Raw genomic sequence first — 15,159 nt, 5'->3', positions numbered from 1 at the left:
GATAATGAGATGTGAGTGCAGTCCATTCTTATTTGCTTACATAGGAAATAGAATAGAACCAAGAGATGCAAATGTTCATTATGAATGATTGCAAATAGTACTACATTGGGCAATTTAGTTTTGTACTGGGCCAGTAACCGAAAGCAAGGCACTTAACCCTAATTGCTTTGGATAAGAGCATCTGTTAAATTACTCAAATGTAAATGTGCTGTAGCCTAACTTTATTGTGCAAATAATGGGTTTACACAGTATTTCCAGAACTAATGTAGTGAAATTGAGTGTTTCTCAAGTGTTCACCTTTGGGGATAATTGGCTTCCAGGCAGCATTTAGGAAACACCGGTATCGCGTGCAGGTGGCTCATATTTCTGCGTCATCGCGTATACCAGCCAATGAGAGCACAGTATAACGGAATCCCTCGCGCTTCCAGAGCGCAGTGCAGACTCAGCATGCACGCTCCACATGGCTACAAACTCATGGTCACTTGCTGGACGCGTGGGTCTGAAGAATGAATGAACACGACTAAGGTAAAACCTGCTATTTGTCATGTTTTTCTGTGATTCCTAGACTGACATTTCCAACAATTCACTAGACCTGTTCCACTTGCTGTTTATTGGTGGTGCTAGTCAGTAGCCCACTAGCTAGCGACAAAAAGCAACTACCAAAGGATTGCTATGGTGAGGTCATCTTGCAAACTAAGGTATTGTATGTTTCAATTTAGATTTCAAAATCATGTCAACCACCGAAAACTCCGCAAATGAAACTCAAAATCAGGCAGAGAAAAGTGCCTACCCGGCAAACAGTGGAAGTGGAACCACGAATATCTCGGACACTATTGTGCAGGTGGGAGCGACAGTCAAAGCCCCGACACCTTCTGTCAGTTGCCCTGCAATGCCCGCCTTCATTTCGAAAGGTACAACGAAAGACCCCGACCCTGCCCAAACCCAGCCACAGAACGCAAATAATGGATCCAGTGCCACCCAGCTTCCGTTGTCCGTGATGCATGTTGCACCTACTACCGCCACCGTGACTGTCGCACCTGTCCAGGCAAGCGCTCAACCTGTTACGTCATCCACAACCATAAAGTCAGTCGTGAGCAACCTGCCTCCAACGGTGTTCATGATAACCACGGGACCGAGACCCATTTCTCCGGTGGTTGCGGGACCGAGAGTGAGCTCTCCAACGGTGACCATGAGCGCACAGCCACCAGCGCGCATGAGCTCTCCTTTGGGACCAGCGGTGACTCGAGTTGCCACCGCGACCCAGGCACCGGGGAAGGCTGCAGTGATAGCCATACCAAGACCAACAACTTTTCAGCAACCAGCTGCATCGATCAGACCCCCACAGACCACGTCTGTCCAGCTTCCAGCCAACTTTCAAATCCCGCCAGGTGAGTGACTGACCAAGCATCACCTGGGACTGATAGAAAGCAAAATGGAGGGAGGTGGATGGGAGTAGTGATATTGGAGAGAAAAAAGTGTCTTCATATTTCCTCACAACCACTCTCATTGTCTCCTTCTCAAACCTTATTGGAGAAGTTCCAAGGTCCCTCCCCTTGGACCTTCTCCTCCAATGCATTTTGAGGAGGAGAGAGGACTTAATGAATCAATGAAAGATTAGCTGGCAAAGTGTGTGTAGAGGTTGTCTTAAGGGGCACTTTTTAACATAGACACTGGTATGGTGCAGTGAAGTTTCCCTTTTTTAATGTGATGTTCTGTCAACAGGCATGGTGCTCATCCGTAGTGACAGTGGCCAACTGATGCTGGTGTCCCAACAAGCTTTGGCTGCAGCCCAGGGCCTCGCAGCCAGAACTCCTGGAACTGGGACCTCCCCTAGCCCTAGGCCACCAACCACACAGGTGTGTGTGTGTTAAACTGTGACAGGTGTCTATCATACTATGTACCTACCTGGAAGATGAATGTGTGTGTGTGTTAGGGCTGTGCACTGGATTTCCGCCTTACTGTGGATACAGATTCAGCTGTTATGTCATTAAAGGTGTCTGCAGCGACTGTCGTGAGAAAAGCTGAAAATCCAGGTGTGATCAGAGTGCCTCCTCCTAGCCCCCATGTGACCACAGCACAGAGTACACCCTTGCTTAAGGTACGCTGGTCTCAACCAATGGTCAAGGTCTGGTTTAGTGTGTGATTTAACTACAGGTATGGTTTGATTAGTGGATAAAGAGTGGTTCATTTCAGTTACCATTTTCTGTCTGCATGCGTGTTTTGCTCTGCTTCACTCCAGGTGGTAGGGGCTGCTCCGACCCCTCCTGCAGGCCAGATCCCCAGGCCTATGATCCGCCCAGTGGCCCCTGTCACAGTCACCCGTTCTCCTGGCCCTGGTCCTCTCATCATCCCAACCAAACCCACCAACACCCCCAGGGCCACACCCCCCACCATCACACCTGTGAGTCAGACCGCTGACTGGATGTCAGCTCTATTCATTGCATTTCTCATGGCACATTTCACTTACCTGGATACACCCAAGGTTAGTATGTCTTTCTGTTGCTCAGTGTGACCTCTGACGTGTCCCATTTTGCTCTCTGTTCAGGAGGTCCTGGAGAATGTGAAGAAGTGTAAGAACTTCCTGGTGACGCTGATCAAGCTGGCCTCTAGTGGAACCCACTCTGCTGACATGGCCAAGAACGTCCGAGAACTTGTCAAGAGCCTGCTGGTACACACACACTGTATAAAATAAATAATACAAATACCGAGCTATAATGTGCACTACCATTCAAAAGTTTGGCGTCAACTAGAAATGTCCTTGTTTTTGAAAGAAAAGCTATTTTTTTTGTCGATTAAAATAACATAAAATTGATCAGAAATACAGTGTAGACATTGTTAATGTTGTAAACTTTTGAACGGTAGTGTATGCTCACATTTTTTGGAAAATTTAATTTTATAATACAATTTGTCAGAAAGAGATTGTTTTTTAGTAAAATATATAAAACAAATGATAAAATTATTGCCACTCTTTAAATAATTTGGGCACCCTTCCCTTGCGAGGATAACAGCGTTTATCTTTTTTCTATAATCTTTTATGAGTTTAAAGAACACATTGGGAGTGATCTTAGACCACTCCTCCATACATAATCTTTCCAGATCCTTGATATCCTTCAATTTGCGCTTATGGACTGCCCTCTTCAATTCAAACCACTGGTTTTCAATGGGCTTTAAGTCCAGAGACTGAGATGGCCATTGCGAAATGTTTATTTTTGTAGTCAATTAACCATATCTTTGCGCACATCCTGATTACTACAGAGGATATTTATTAACACGCTCTTATTTAATTCAGAGAAGCCACTCCTGTGTTGTCTTGGCTGTGTGCTTGAGGTTGTTGTCCTGTTGAAAGGTGAACCTTCATCCCAGTCTGAGGTCCTGAGCGCTCTGGAGCAGGTTTTCATCAAGGATCTCTGCTCCGTTCATCTTTCCCTCAATTCTGACTAGTCTCTCAGTCCCTGCCGCTGAAAAACATACCCAAAGCATGATGCTGCAACCACCATGCTTCACCGTAGGGATGGTGCCAGGTTTCCTCCAGACGTGACGCTTAGCATTGAGGCCAAAGAGTTCAATCTTGGTTTCATCAGACCAGAGAATCTTGTTTCTCATGGTCTGAGCCTTTTAGGGGCCTTTTCGCAAACTCCGAGCGGGCTGTCATGTGCCTTTTACTGAGGAGTGGTTTCCGTCCGACCACTACCATAAATGCCTGATTGGTAGAGTGCTGCAGTTACGGTTGTCTTTCTGGAAGGTTCTCCCATCTCTACAAAAGGAACTCTGAAGCTCTTTCAGAGTGACCCTCAGGTTCTTGCTCACCTCCCTGACCAAGGCCCTTCTCCTCCAATTGCTCAGTTTGGCTGAGGGGCCAGCTCTGGGATGAGTCTTTGTCATTCCTAACTTCTTTGATTTAAGAATGATGGAGGCAACTGTGTTCTTGGCAACCTTCAATGTTACAGAAATGTTTTGGTACCCTTCTACAGATCTGTGCCTTGACACAATCCTGTCTCGGAGCTCTAAGGACAATTCCTTCAACCTCATGGCTTGGTTTTTGCTCTGACATGCACTGTCAATTGTGGGACCTTTTTGTATAGAAAGGTGTGTGCCTTTCCAAATCATGTCCAATCAATTGAATTTGCCACATGTGGTCTCCAAACAAGTGGTAGAACATTTTCAAGGATGATCAATGGAAACAGGATGCACCTGAACTCAATTTCTAGTCTCATAGCAAAGGGTCTGAATACTTATGTAAATAAGGTATTTTATTTTTAAACATACATATGCGTCATTATGGGGTATTGTGTGTAGATTGATGAGGGAAAACATTTATTTAATCCATTTTAGAATAAGGTTTTAACCTAACAACAAAATGTGGAAAAGGGGAAGGTGTCTGAATACTTTCCAAATGCACTGTATTTACCTATTTGAATATCAAACTCACAATTATAATTACACAACCACACACTTACCAAAAAATGTGCTAACTGTGATGGTAGATATTTTGAAGAACCAGAATTAAAAAGGGATTAAGGTGACGACACCAAACGTGATCTCATTGAAAAGCCCAACATGTCCTCTAAGGTACAACAGGACCTAACTCAGTTTGCTTAGAGATACGGACCAAAAACGAATGTCCATTATAAAAATGACTTGCTGGGTCTCAGGAGGATGTACTGTAACATTATAGAGTAAGACTAAAATACATAAACAATGCCTTCCAATAATGAGAAAGTAAAGTGTGCCGTGGCCTTCCTGTGAAGAAAACGTTTTTGTAGGGAGTCAAACCTGTGGCTCAGGATTATAGAGTAAAGAAAAATAGAAGTGAAATTTGAAACACTTATAGGATAACAGCTCAGCATTGTGTACTTAAAATGTAATATGGTCTGTTTGTTAATCGTGAAGATTGAATGTACAAATATGATATTTAATGGGGGTTTAACCGGGTTGGTAACCAGGGAAAAGCACACTCACATGCTCACACTACTTAAATAATCACACGTTCAAATGCTTTCTCGTACACACTTTTTCCTGTCTCTTGTCTTTTGTCCTCCAGGATGGGAGACTTGAACCTGAGGAGTTCACTGACCAACTCTACCGTGAGCTCAAGTCTTCTCCCCAGCCCTACCTGGTACCCTTTCTCAAGGTGATGTGATCAGAGAGAAACACCAACACACAAAACTGGACATTCTATTCCTTATTCATATCCCTCTCATTCTCTGTCTTCTTATCTCTCTCTCCTCTTCACTCCTATCTCCATACCTCCAGAAAAGTCTCCCAGCTGTGCGGCAGCTCACCCCCAACCCACAGCTCTTCATCCAGGAGGTTGACCAACCGAAGCCACAGGCTCCAGCCGCCTCCAAGGCCCCGGCATCCAAAGCCCCGGCCCCCACTGCAGGCCGCACCCCTACCCTCCTCTCCACCAACTCTAGGCCTACCCACCTCAGCACTGCTAGTGGCCAGTCAATCAAATCCACCCAGCTAGTAAGCCAGACTCTCAATGATTACACCTTTTCATCCAAGCATCAGGCAGAGGTTTCCGTCAGGATATAAGTTATCCCTTTTATTCAACACAAATGCCAATCATGCCTATCCTACTGATCACCTATATACCTATCACACAAACGCCAAGCATGATCCCAGGTCAGGGCTCCTATATTCTCCGGTCTATATCCATTCAAAAGTTCTGGGCTTGGCGACTCCAACACTGTATAATGTACCTGAGGTTTACATAGTAATCCAGTTAAAGTGTAATATAGATGTAGAGTCCCTGTTGTGTAGCAGGCAGCTCACTTCTCAAAGTTCTTCTCTGCACTTTGTCTTCATTCTCTCTCTCCTAACACACAGAGCCCTGAGGTTAAGTCTAATTCCGTTAGAGCCTAGGCTGAGGACTAACTATGTTACAGCTACTGCTCCCAAAATGAGGATTCTCATCAGTTATCTTCTGCACACAGACAGACTTCCCTCTGCAGACAGAGACACACAGCTCTCTCACCTTCAGAGGGAAAACTCGTGATGTGGAGAGCAATCACAATATTTATTCAGATTTTCTGTAATGTTGATTACGTAATTAACAGTGTGACGAACAGCTCTGTATGAGTGGATGTGTTTGTTTGGAGTTTTAGGAGCATCACACTCATCATTATTCTTCACTCCCTGAGTAGATCAGATAGTGAAGAAAAAAGTATTTGATCCCCTGCTGATTTTGTGCGTTTGCCCACTGACAAAGAAATGATCAGTCTATAATTTTAATGGTAGGTTTATTTGAACAGTGAGAGACAGAATAACAACAAAAAAATCCAGAAAAATGCATGTCAAAAATGTTATAAATTGATTTGCATTTTAATGAGGGAAAAAAGTATTTGACCCCCTCAATCAGAAAGATTTCTGGCTCCCAGGTGTCTTTTATACAGGTAACAAACTGAGATTAGGAGCACACTCTTAAAGGGAGTGCTCCTTATCTCAGCTTGTTACCTGTATAAATGACACCTGTCCACAGAAGCAATCAATCAATCAGATTCCAAACTCTCCACCATGGCCAAGAACAAAGAGCTCTCCAAGGATGTCAGGAACAATATTGTAGACCTACACAAGGCTGGAATGGGCTACAAGACCATCGCCAAGCAGCTTGGTGAGAAGGTGACAACAGTAGGTGCGATTTATTGGCAAATGGAAGAAACACAAAAGAACTGTCAATCTCCCTCGGCCTGGGGCTCCATGCAAGATCTCACCTCGTGGAGTTGCAATGATCATGAGAACGTGAGGAATCAGCCCAGAACTACACGGGAGGATCTTGTCAATGATCTCAAGGCAGCTGGGACCATAGTCACCAAGAAAACAATTGGTAACGCATTACGCCGTGAAGGACTGAAATCCTGCAGCGCCCGCAAGGTCCCCCTGCTCAAGAAAGCACATATACATACCCGGCTGAAGTTTGCCAATGAACATCTGAATGATTCAGAGGACAACTGGGTGAAAGTGGTGTGGTAAAATGACACCAAAATGGAGCTCTTTGGCATCAACTCAACTCGCTGTGTTTGGAGGAGGAGGAATGCTGCCTATGACCCCAAGAACACCATCCTCACTGTGAAACATGGAGGTGGAAACATTATGCTTTGGGGGCGTTTTTCTGCTAAGGGGACAGGACAACTTCACCGCATCAAAGGGACGATGGACGGGGCCATGTACCGTCAAATCTTGGGTGAGAACCTCCTTCCCTCAGCCAGGGCATTGAAAATGGGTCGTGGATGGGTATTCCAGCATGACAATGACCCAAAACACACGGCCAAGGCAACAAAGGAGTGGCTCAAGAAGAAGCACATTAAGGTCCTGGAGTGGCCTAGCCAGTCTCCAGACCTTAATCCCATAAATCTGTGGAGGGAGCTGAAGGTTCGAGTTGCCAAACGTCAGCCTCGAAACCTTAATAACTTGGAGAAGATCTGCAAAGAGGAGTGGGACAACATCCCTCCTGAGATGTGTGCAAACCTGGTGGCCAACTACAAGAAACGTCTGACCTCTGTGATTGCCAACAAGGGTTTTGCCACCAAGTACTAAGTCATGTTTTGCAGAGGGGTCAAATACTTATTTCCCTCATTAAAATGCAAATCAATTTATTACATTTGTGACATGCGATTTTCTGGATTTTGTTGTTATTCTGTCTCTCACTGTTCAAATAAACCTACCATTAAAATTATAGACTGATCATTTCTTTGTCAGTGGCAAACGTACAAAATCAGCAGGGGATCAAATATTTTTTCCCCCTCACTGTACATGTCCAGATGGTGTGGTTTGTGTAATTGTGTTCCAGAGGCTCAGTCTGAGGTGTGTTTGCCCCACCACAGGTGATCCAGCAGCCTAGAGGTGTGGTGTATAAGCCTGCTGTGACAAACCCCGCCCCGGCCCGTACATACCTGTCTGTTCAGAACAGGAGCCTGGCCAAACCTATGGTCATACAGTCAGGACAGCACTACAACACAGGTAGAACCACACTCACCTGACAGTCTCACACACACACACAACACAGGTCAATCACACCTTACACGTCAACTGACTAAGGCCTTTTTCTCCTCACTACTTTGTGTTCCCATCTCCGTGTTGTCCCCCTAGGTGCTGTTGTCAGGCGGACTCCTTTCTTGGTCCCGCTGCCTCCAGCCCAGAGACACCCCTTCAAGGACAGTGTTGGTTCTTTCAGGTAACACATACATTTGTGACCAGAGCCTGTTGTACTGCACCAGAATGTATGGAGGGTCCAAATATTGCATAGCTATTCACTGAACGCTAATTCACTCTAAGCCAGGCCCGAGTTATCTTGTTTGTCTGAGGTAGATTTTTTTCTGTTAACTCTGCATTGCTTGCTGTTTGGGGTTTTAGGCTGGGTTTCTGTACAGCACTTTGAGATATCAGCTGATGTACGAAGGGCTATATAAATAAATTTGATTTGCTTACCTCAGGGAGGAGGATGACATCAACGATGTGGCCTCCATGGCTGGGGTCAACGTGAGCGAGGAGAATGCGCATATCCTAGCAACCAACTCTGGGCTCATGGGCTCTGTGGAACGATCCTGTCAGGACAAACCCTTCCTGTCCCCAGCCCCGCTGCTCACACACATCCTCTACACCAGTACCCACAATCCCTCTCTTTTCCCACAATCCTCTACTGCTCACATGCATCCTCCACACCGGTACCCACAATCCACCTCTACTGCTCACACACATCCTCCACACTGGTACCCACAATCCTCCTCTACTGCGCACACGCATCCTCTACACCGGTACCCACAATCCACCTCTACTGCGCACACACAGCCTCCACACAGGGACCCACAATCCTTCTCCACTGCTCACACACATCCTTCACACTGGTACCCACAATCCTTCTCCACTGCTCACACACATCCTCCACACTGGTACCCACAATCCTTCTCCACTGCTCACACACATCCTCCACACTGTTACCCACAATCCTTCTCCACTGCCCACACACATCCTCCACACTGGTACCCACAATCCTTCTCCACTGCTCACACACATCCTCCACACTGGTACCCACAATCCTTCTCCACTGCTCACACACATCCTCCACACTGTTACCCACAATCCTTCTCCACTGCTCACACACATCCTCCACACTGTTACCCACAATCCTTCTCCACTGCTCACACACATCCTCCACACTGGTACCCACAATCCTTCTCCACTGCTCACACACATCCTCCACACCGGTACCCACAATCCTTCTCAACTGCTCACACACATCCTCCACACCGGTACCCACAATCCTTCTCAACTGCTCACACCACACACATCCTCCACACTGGTAACCAGTAAAGATGTACAACTTTGCCACTCCTTCTGTGCTTTAGATAGGCGTCATGCCTCTGGTCACCTGCAGGGAGCAATGTTAACTAAAAATTGACCTTTCTTAACCTCAGATACAGATAACAATGAATCTCTCCCTCTCGCCTCATTGTTTCAGAATTGTAGGAGAAATGACGAGAATGGAATTAGTGTGGCATAGTGGCGATGTCAAAATGTTCAGAATTAAAGGTTTATATGACCGTAAGGCGTTACAGAGGGTAGTGCGTATGGCCCAGTGTATCACTGAGGCCAAGCTTCCTGCCATACAGGACCTAGATACTAGATGGTGTCAGAGGAAGTCCCAAGTCATAGACTGTTCTCTCTGCTACCGCACGGCATGCGGGACCGGAGCACCAGGTCTAGGTCCAAAAGGCTCATTAACAGCTTCTACCCCCAAGCCATAAGACTGCTGAACAATTAATTAATCAAATGGCCACCCGGACTCTCTCGCCTTCTCTCTCCATCGCTCTCTCTCACAGGTGAGAAGTTTGGATTGTCCGAGGTGGGGTCAGATGTGGTCAGTCTGGTGTCTCACGCCACACAGGAGCGTCTCAGAGACCTGTTGGAGAAAGTCACAGTGGTGGCACAGCATCGCAAGATGGTCCTCAAGGTGTCCTACCCTGGCATCACTATATTATACACACTACAACAGCCCTACCCTGGCATCACTATATTATACACACGACAACAGCCCTACCCTGGCATCACTATATTATACACGCGACAACAGCCCTACCCTGGCATCACTATATTATACACGCGACAACAGCCCTACCCTGGCATCACTATATTATACACGCGACAACAGCCCTACCCTGGCATCACTATATTATACACACTACAACAGCCCTACCCTGGCATCACTATATTATACACACTACAACAGCCCTACCCTGGCATCACTATATTATACACACGACAACAGCCCTACCCTGGCATCACTATATCATACACACTACAACAGCCCTACCCTGGCATCACTATATTATACACGCGACAACAGCCCTACCCTGGCATCACTATATTATACACACTACAACAGCCCTACCCTGGCATCACTATATTATACACACGACAACAGCCCTACCCTGGCATCACTATATTATACACACGACAACAGCCCTACCCTGGCATCACTATATTATACACACGACAACAGCCCTACCCTGGCATCACTATATTATACACACGACAACAGCCCTACCCTGGCATCACTATATTATACACACGACAACAGCCCTACCCTGGCATCGCTATATTATACACGCGACAACAGCCCTACCCTGGCATCACTATATTATACACACGACAACAGCCCTACCCTGGCATCACTATATTATACACACGACAACAGCCCTACCCTGGCATCACTATATTATACACACGACAACAGCCCTACCCTGGCATCACTATATTATACACACGACAACAGCCTTACCCTGGCATCACTATATTATACACGCGACAACAGCCCTACCCTGGCATCACTATATTATACACACGACAACAGCCCTACCCTGGCATCACTATATTATACACACTACCACAGCCCTACCCTGGCATCATTACATACACAAGCAATACAACAGGTGTCTCCAACTCCGCTTCTGGAGAGCTACTTGGAGTACAGGCTTTTGTTCCAGCCCAGCAGTAACACACCCGATCGGAATATTCAACTTATCCAGCTCTTCTCTCTGCTGGACCTTGATTAGGTGAATCAGGTATGTTAGTGAAGGGCCGGAGTAAAATCCTGCACACCCAGAAGCTCTCCAGGAGTTTAGAAACCCTGCACTACAACATTATTACCAGCATGATGCCCTCATAATACACATACTACAACTATAACACCGTTTCACAACTAGTACTACAGCTCTTCTAGAATCCTCATGGTCTCTCTGTGTAGGAGGACTACAGTCACGTTCAGACCAGTGACGTGCGTTCCCAGCTCCACTTCTTGGAAGAGCTGGAACGTCTGGAGAAGCAGAGGAGAGACGGCGAGGAGAGGGAGACACTGCTCCGCGTCGCCAGGGTACATGTTGCAGACTAATGGGGTTTCAGTTTTGACAAGCTACTCAGACATGGTTTTGAGTATTTAGCATTTTGGGTTGAATAAATGCGAGTGATGGGTGCTACATTATTCATATTAGCTACTGTGTATTAAGTTCTTGGAATTAAAAACAAATATTGACTGTATGATTTATAGTATGCTGAGGACATGGTTACTCATGATTACTTAAGTTGTCTGGTCTAGATGAACCATTGTAGAACCCTGCTGCCTCCAGACGGTCAACATCTGTCTATTTCTTTTCTGCTTCAGAGTCGCTGTAACACTGATGATCCAGACCAGCAACTACTGAAACAACGGGCCAAAGAGGTTTGTGTGTTATGTCATTGTGTGTGCGCTTGCTTTACTTGAATTTGCGTCACGTCAGCTTTAACTATTCAATCAGACTGTCATTTCCAAACAATTCGACGGAAGCACTGTCTCCAGGGAAGGACAAGTAGAACACACACACATCAGCTCATTAAGGCTCTGGGCTTTTACTGGTAGCTGCAAAGTGAGCTTAATTTTTAGATTCTTTCTCCTCAGTTATAGCACAGTGGTGGAGCATTTTCAAAAAGTTTTACCACAACTAACCTAATATATACTTTTTATTAGTAATGTTTGGGAATGCTTGAATGCCTGCTATTTCTTAGACTAATTGTTGATTTAGTAAATGAGATTGTGTGTGATGTTTGGCTGAGGGGGTTGTAGGGGCTGAGGCTGTAGCTAGATGAGACAGCCAGCGGTAGGGTACTGGTAATACAGAGGGAGGAGAGACTGAGGTTGTTTTCTCTCCGTTGGTGGATCGCTCACGGCAACAATGTTCCCAGAGGTCTTTCCACGGCAACAGCGGAAATCAACAAAATCGTTTAATTTGCATACCCAGCCTGTGTGGGTGTTCAGACTCACCCTACACACCAATGCGCATATACACACACCAACACACTCACACACATCCAAGCCCCAGAGAAGGTACAGCTGTAATTGGAGCTAATTTTAATGGAGCCTGTTTCTGGGGCTGGAGTAGAGGCCTGCGGCAGGCACAAAGCGGAATCAAATTAGAACACCTACGGTGTGTGTGAGGTTGTCTCTGTGACCTTGACAACATTATTCATTAATTGGTTGACATTTGGCTAGTGTGATTCTTTATTGGCTCACTATATCTCACTGTATATCGTTTTATGGAAATTACCCTAGCTTCAGTGTTTCAGTTATTCCTTCATGAGCATTCAACTTCCCATCCTATAGAGCAGCGTCTCTTTAACTCTGTCTTGGGACCCCAAGGGGTGCACAGTTTTAGATTAGCACTACATAGCTAACTCAAATATACGAAGATGGATGATGAGTTGGGGGGGGGGGCGGGGGGGCGGGGCAAGTTTGGGAAACCCGCTTTAGAGTTTTATAACACCCCCCCCCCCCCCTCTTCTCTATCTGTAGCTCCAGCAGTTGGAGCAGGCTCAGCTGCAGCACAGAGAAGCCAACCTCACTGCCCTGGCTGCCATCGGACCTCGCAGGAAGAGACCACTGGACTCCAATGGAAACCAGGTATGTACAGTATGCGTGTACGTTATTATACTGAGAGTGGATGGAGGTTCTTGGTTATCAGTGTTTTTATGGTATCTTTGGCAGATTTTCAATCTTTGAAATCAGGTGGGCAGGGGATCTACCAGGTGGGTAGGGGATGCGTATATGAGGAACACCTGTGTTAGTATCACTGATAAGAAACAACATTCAGGGGAGACTAGACCTGTGACGCGAAGGAGCAGATATGCGCAGGACTGTTAGTTTAGGTTAAAGTGTCTAATTGAACAAAGTTTATTTAATTCCCTGGCCCTGCAGGCGATGGGTTTAGAGATTAAGCTCTGTAAACTGAACACATTAACCGCTGCCTTTGAACTGCGTTACCCAGAGGACCCTGCAGCCTGAGGAGCTTTCCTCTCCTGCCTCCTCTCCCTTTCCTTTGTAGCGCTACAGGGCCTTCCTTTCTGCTCTCTAAGGCATCGCCTCTGTGTGCCAGAATGTGAAGGAGAAACGGAGGGGTCTAGAAGGGGGAAGCTGTTTGGCATAATGGTAATGTTGAAAAGTTTAGGATGAAAGCTTTATCTGTTGGGCCGTTCATCTTTCTCTCTCTCTCTTTGTTGGGGTGTTCACCCTTTCTCTCAGGTGGGGCCAGGTGGCATTATGTCAGTACTACAGAGGGCTGGGGTTCAGAGAATGACTGGGGTCTCTCTGAGGGACCTACTCTTCTGTCTGGAACAGGACCCTCCTCTACGACACTCTTTCACTCTCTACAAGGGCCTGCTCAGATAGTTTGTGTGTGTGAGATACTATCACTCTCCCCCACCATTTGTGCCAGATTCTATGCCTTACCACTCTTTCAGATGTTGTATATTATTTTTATTTTGTTGATATTTTTGTTATGTATTTTATTTTCTAACAATTTGTAGCACAGTCAGTAATGTAACTGAATTCTGCTGATTTATGCTGAGAAAAGATTGTAGTCAGGTTGGCAGGACCAAACATTTTTATATTGCACTTTTTGAGAAGGGCAACTCTGTGAGAGAAGAGGTCAGAACAGTAGAAGTCAGCTCTGTGTTACAGCCTAAAGCAGTGACCCTCTGCCCTTAGTGTGATTCAGAGTGTTCTGTGGTGAGGTCATTGACTATTCCTTGTTTTTTCAGTTTCATGCTACTAATATCACAGACAGACAGCCATTCCTTACTGATGTTTACATGGTTGACCTGATGATTGTAAACCTGTGACAATTTAAAATAAGTTAATAGCAAACCCTAGTTGAGTGTCGTACGGTGTACTTTTACAGTCTAACAGGGATTCTTTGTTTATTTCCACATTACTCACACGTTTTCATGAAAATGTTATGCTTCATAATTGATACCTTTTTTAGGTTGTCACTTGGAGGGAAAAACAGTGATCCTTCAGAGAGTGTGTGGAAATGTGTGTCAGAGTTGTGGATGTGTTTTTGAGATTCATTATTCCTCTATTTTTGAATACAGAAGATAGGAGCTTTAAGGCACAGAAGTACCTTTTGGCTATGAAATACAGAGGGCGGAAAGAATGAAATGGATCAGAATTCTTTCAGCTGAAAAGACTGCTCACCTCTAACTTAACACTAAGCTAGGCAAACTGACAGTGTGCCAGTTAAAGAAGGATCTGATAGTGGAAATGAATGCTGACCCTTAATGTGGAGGTTAGCTACTTAGACTGTTTCATATAACTGTGCCAGTTATAGCAAATGGTTAGGGAGTATTTTAATTCATGTGATTTACTGATTGATTAGGTGATTGCTGAATTATTGATTATCGTCGACAACGTTAACAAGCTCATATGTCCCACTGCTTCCTGTTCCTGTCTCAGATCAAAGACAAGCCCCTCCCTCTGACAGCTTGTCAAATCCAGGAAGACAAAGGCACTTTAGTGTACTTAATATTCATGCTTTGCTTATACATATTCATTAACTACTTTCTGCTCAACTCTGAAGCAGGTGGAATATTTACCATGCCACCTAAAATGAATGCAAACCTCCCCCTTAACTTTCCGGTTTCAATTATACGGTGATGGTAGGTTTGTCATCTGATCTGTGATTGCTAGAGAAAGACTAGCCTAACTAAAATTAACATTTTGTGAATATTCTCATCATTTACAGTTTCCTGAATAACTAATAGACACACACACATGCATACTTTTTTTGTATGAAACATGTTTTTTTGGTACAGTCATTCATTTATGAAATCAAATTTCCTTTAGTGTGACAG

The 15,159-nt window shown here is 45.3% G+C and overlaps 1 protein-coding gene across 2 annotated transcripts; it reads left to right on the top strand.

Moving 5' to 3' along the window:
• The first annotated feature begins 423 nt into the window (after positions 1-423).
• Positions 424-15,134, top strand: taf4b (TAF4B RNA polymerase II, TATA box binding protein (TBP)-associated factor). 2 transcript variants are annotated; one of them, XM_055944066.1, is made up of 16 exons: positions 424-525; positions 720-1,388; positions 1,723-1,856; positions 1,994-2,098; positions 2,240-2,401; positions 2,546-2,668; positions 5,042-5,131; positions 5,254-5,469; positions 7,827-7,962; positions 8,092-8,176; positions 8,436-8,605; positions 9,822-9,952; positions 11,246-11,371; positions 11,660-11,716; positions 12,824-12,931; positions 13,550-15,134. In XM_055944066.1, the coding sequence occupies exons 2-16, from the start codon at positions 731-733 to the stop codon at positions 13,694-13,696; spliced, it is 2,448 nt and encodes an 815-aa protein (XP_055800041.1). In that variant the 5' UTR covers positions 424-525; positions 720-730; the 3' UTR covers positions 13,697-15,134. The 2 variants fall into 2 exon arrangements, with proteins under 2 accessions (XP_055800041.1, XP_055800040.1); XM_055944065.1 differs by lacking the exons at positions 11,246-11,371; positions 11,660-11,716; positions 12,824-12,931; positions 13,550-15,134 and having other exon boundaries at positions 8,436-9,914.
• Positions 15,135-15,159: the final 25 nt, after the last annotated feature.

The sequence above is a fragment of the Salvelinus fontinalis genome, chromosome 14 (assembly GCF_029448725.1).
Source record: "Salvelinus fontinalis isolate EN_2023a chromosome 14, ASM2944872v1, whole genome shotgun sequence".
Taxonomy (NCBI): Eukaryota; Metazoa; Chordata; class Actinopteri; order Salmoniformes; family Salmonidae; genus Salvelinus; species Salvelinus fontinalis.
Note: the sequence above shows the minus strand (reverse complement) of the source record. Positions and strands in the feature narration are given on the sequence as shown.

Bases quoted from the DNA above. Each gene is read 5' to 3' on its own strand.
- taf4b (XM_055944065.1), top strand. From the start codon at position 731: ATGTCAACCACCGAAAACTCCGCAAATGAAACTCAAAATCAGGCAGAG. The intron at 1,389-1,722 runs GTGAGTGACTGA...TTCTGTCAACAG, and splicing joins CAACTTTCAAATCCCGCCAG to GCATGGTGCTCATCCGTAGT. The intron at 2,669-5,041 runs GTACACACACAC...TTTGTCCTCCAG, and splicing joins AACTTGTCAAGAGCCTGCTG to GATGGGAGACTTGAACCTGA.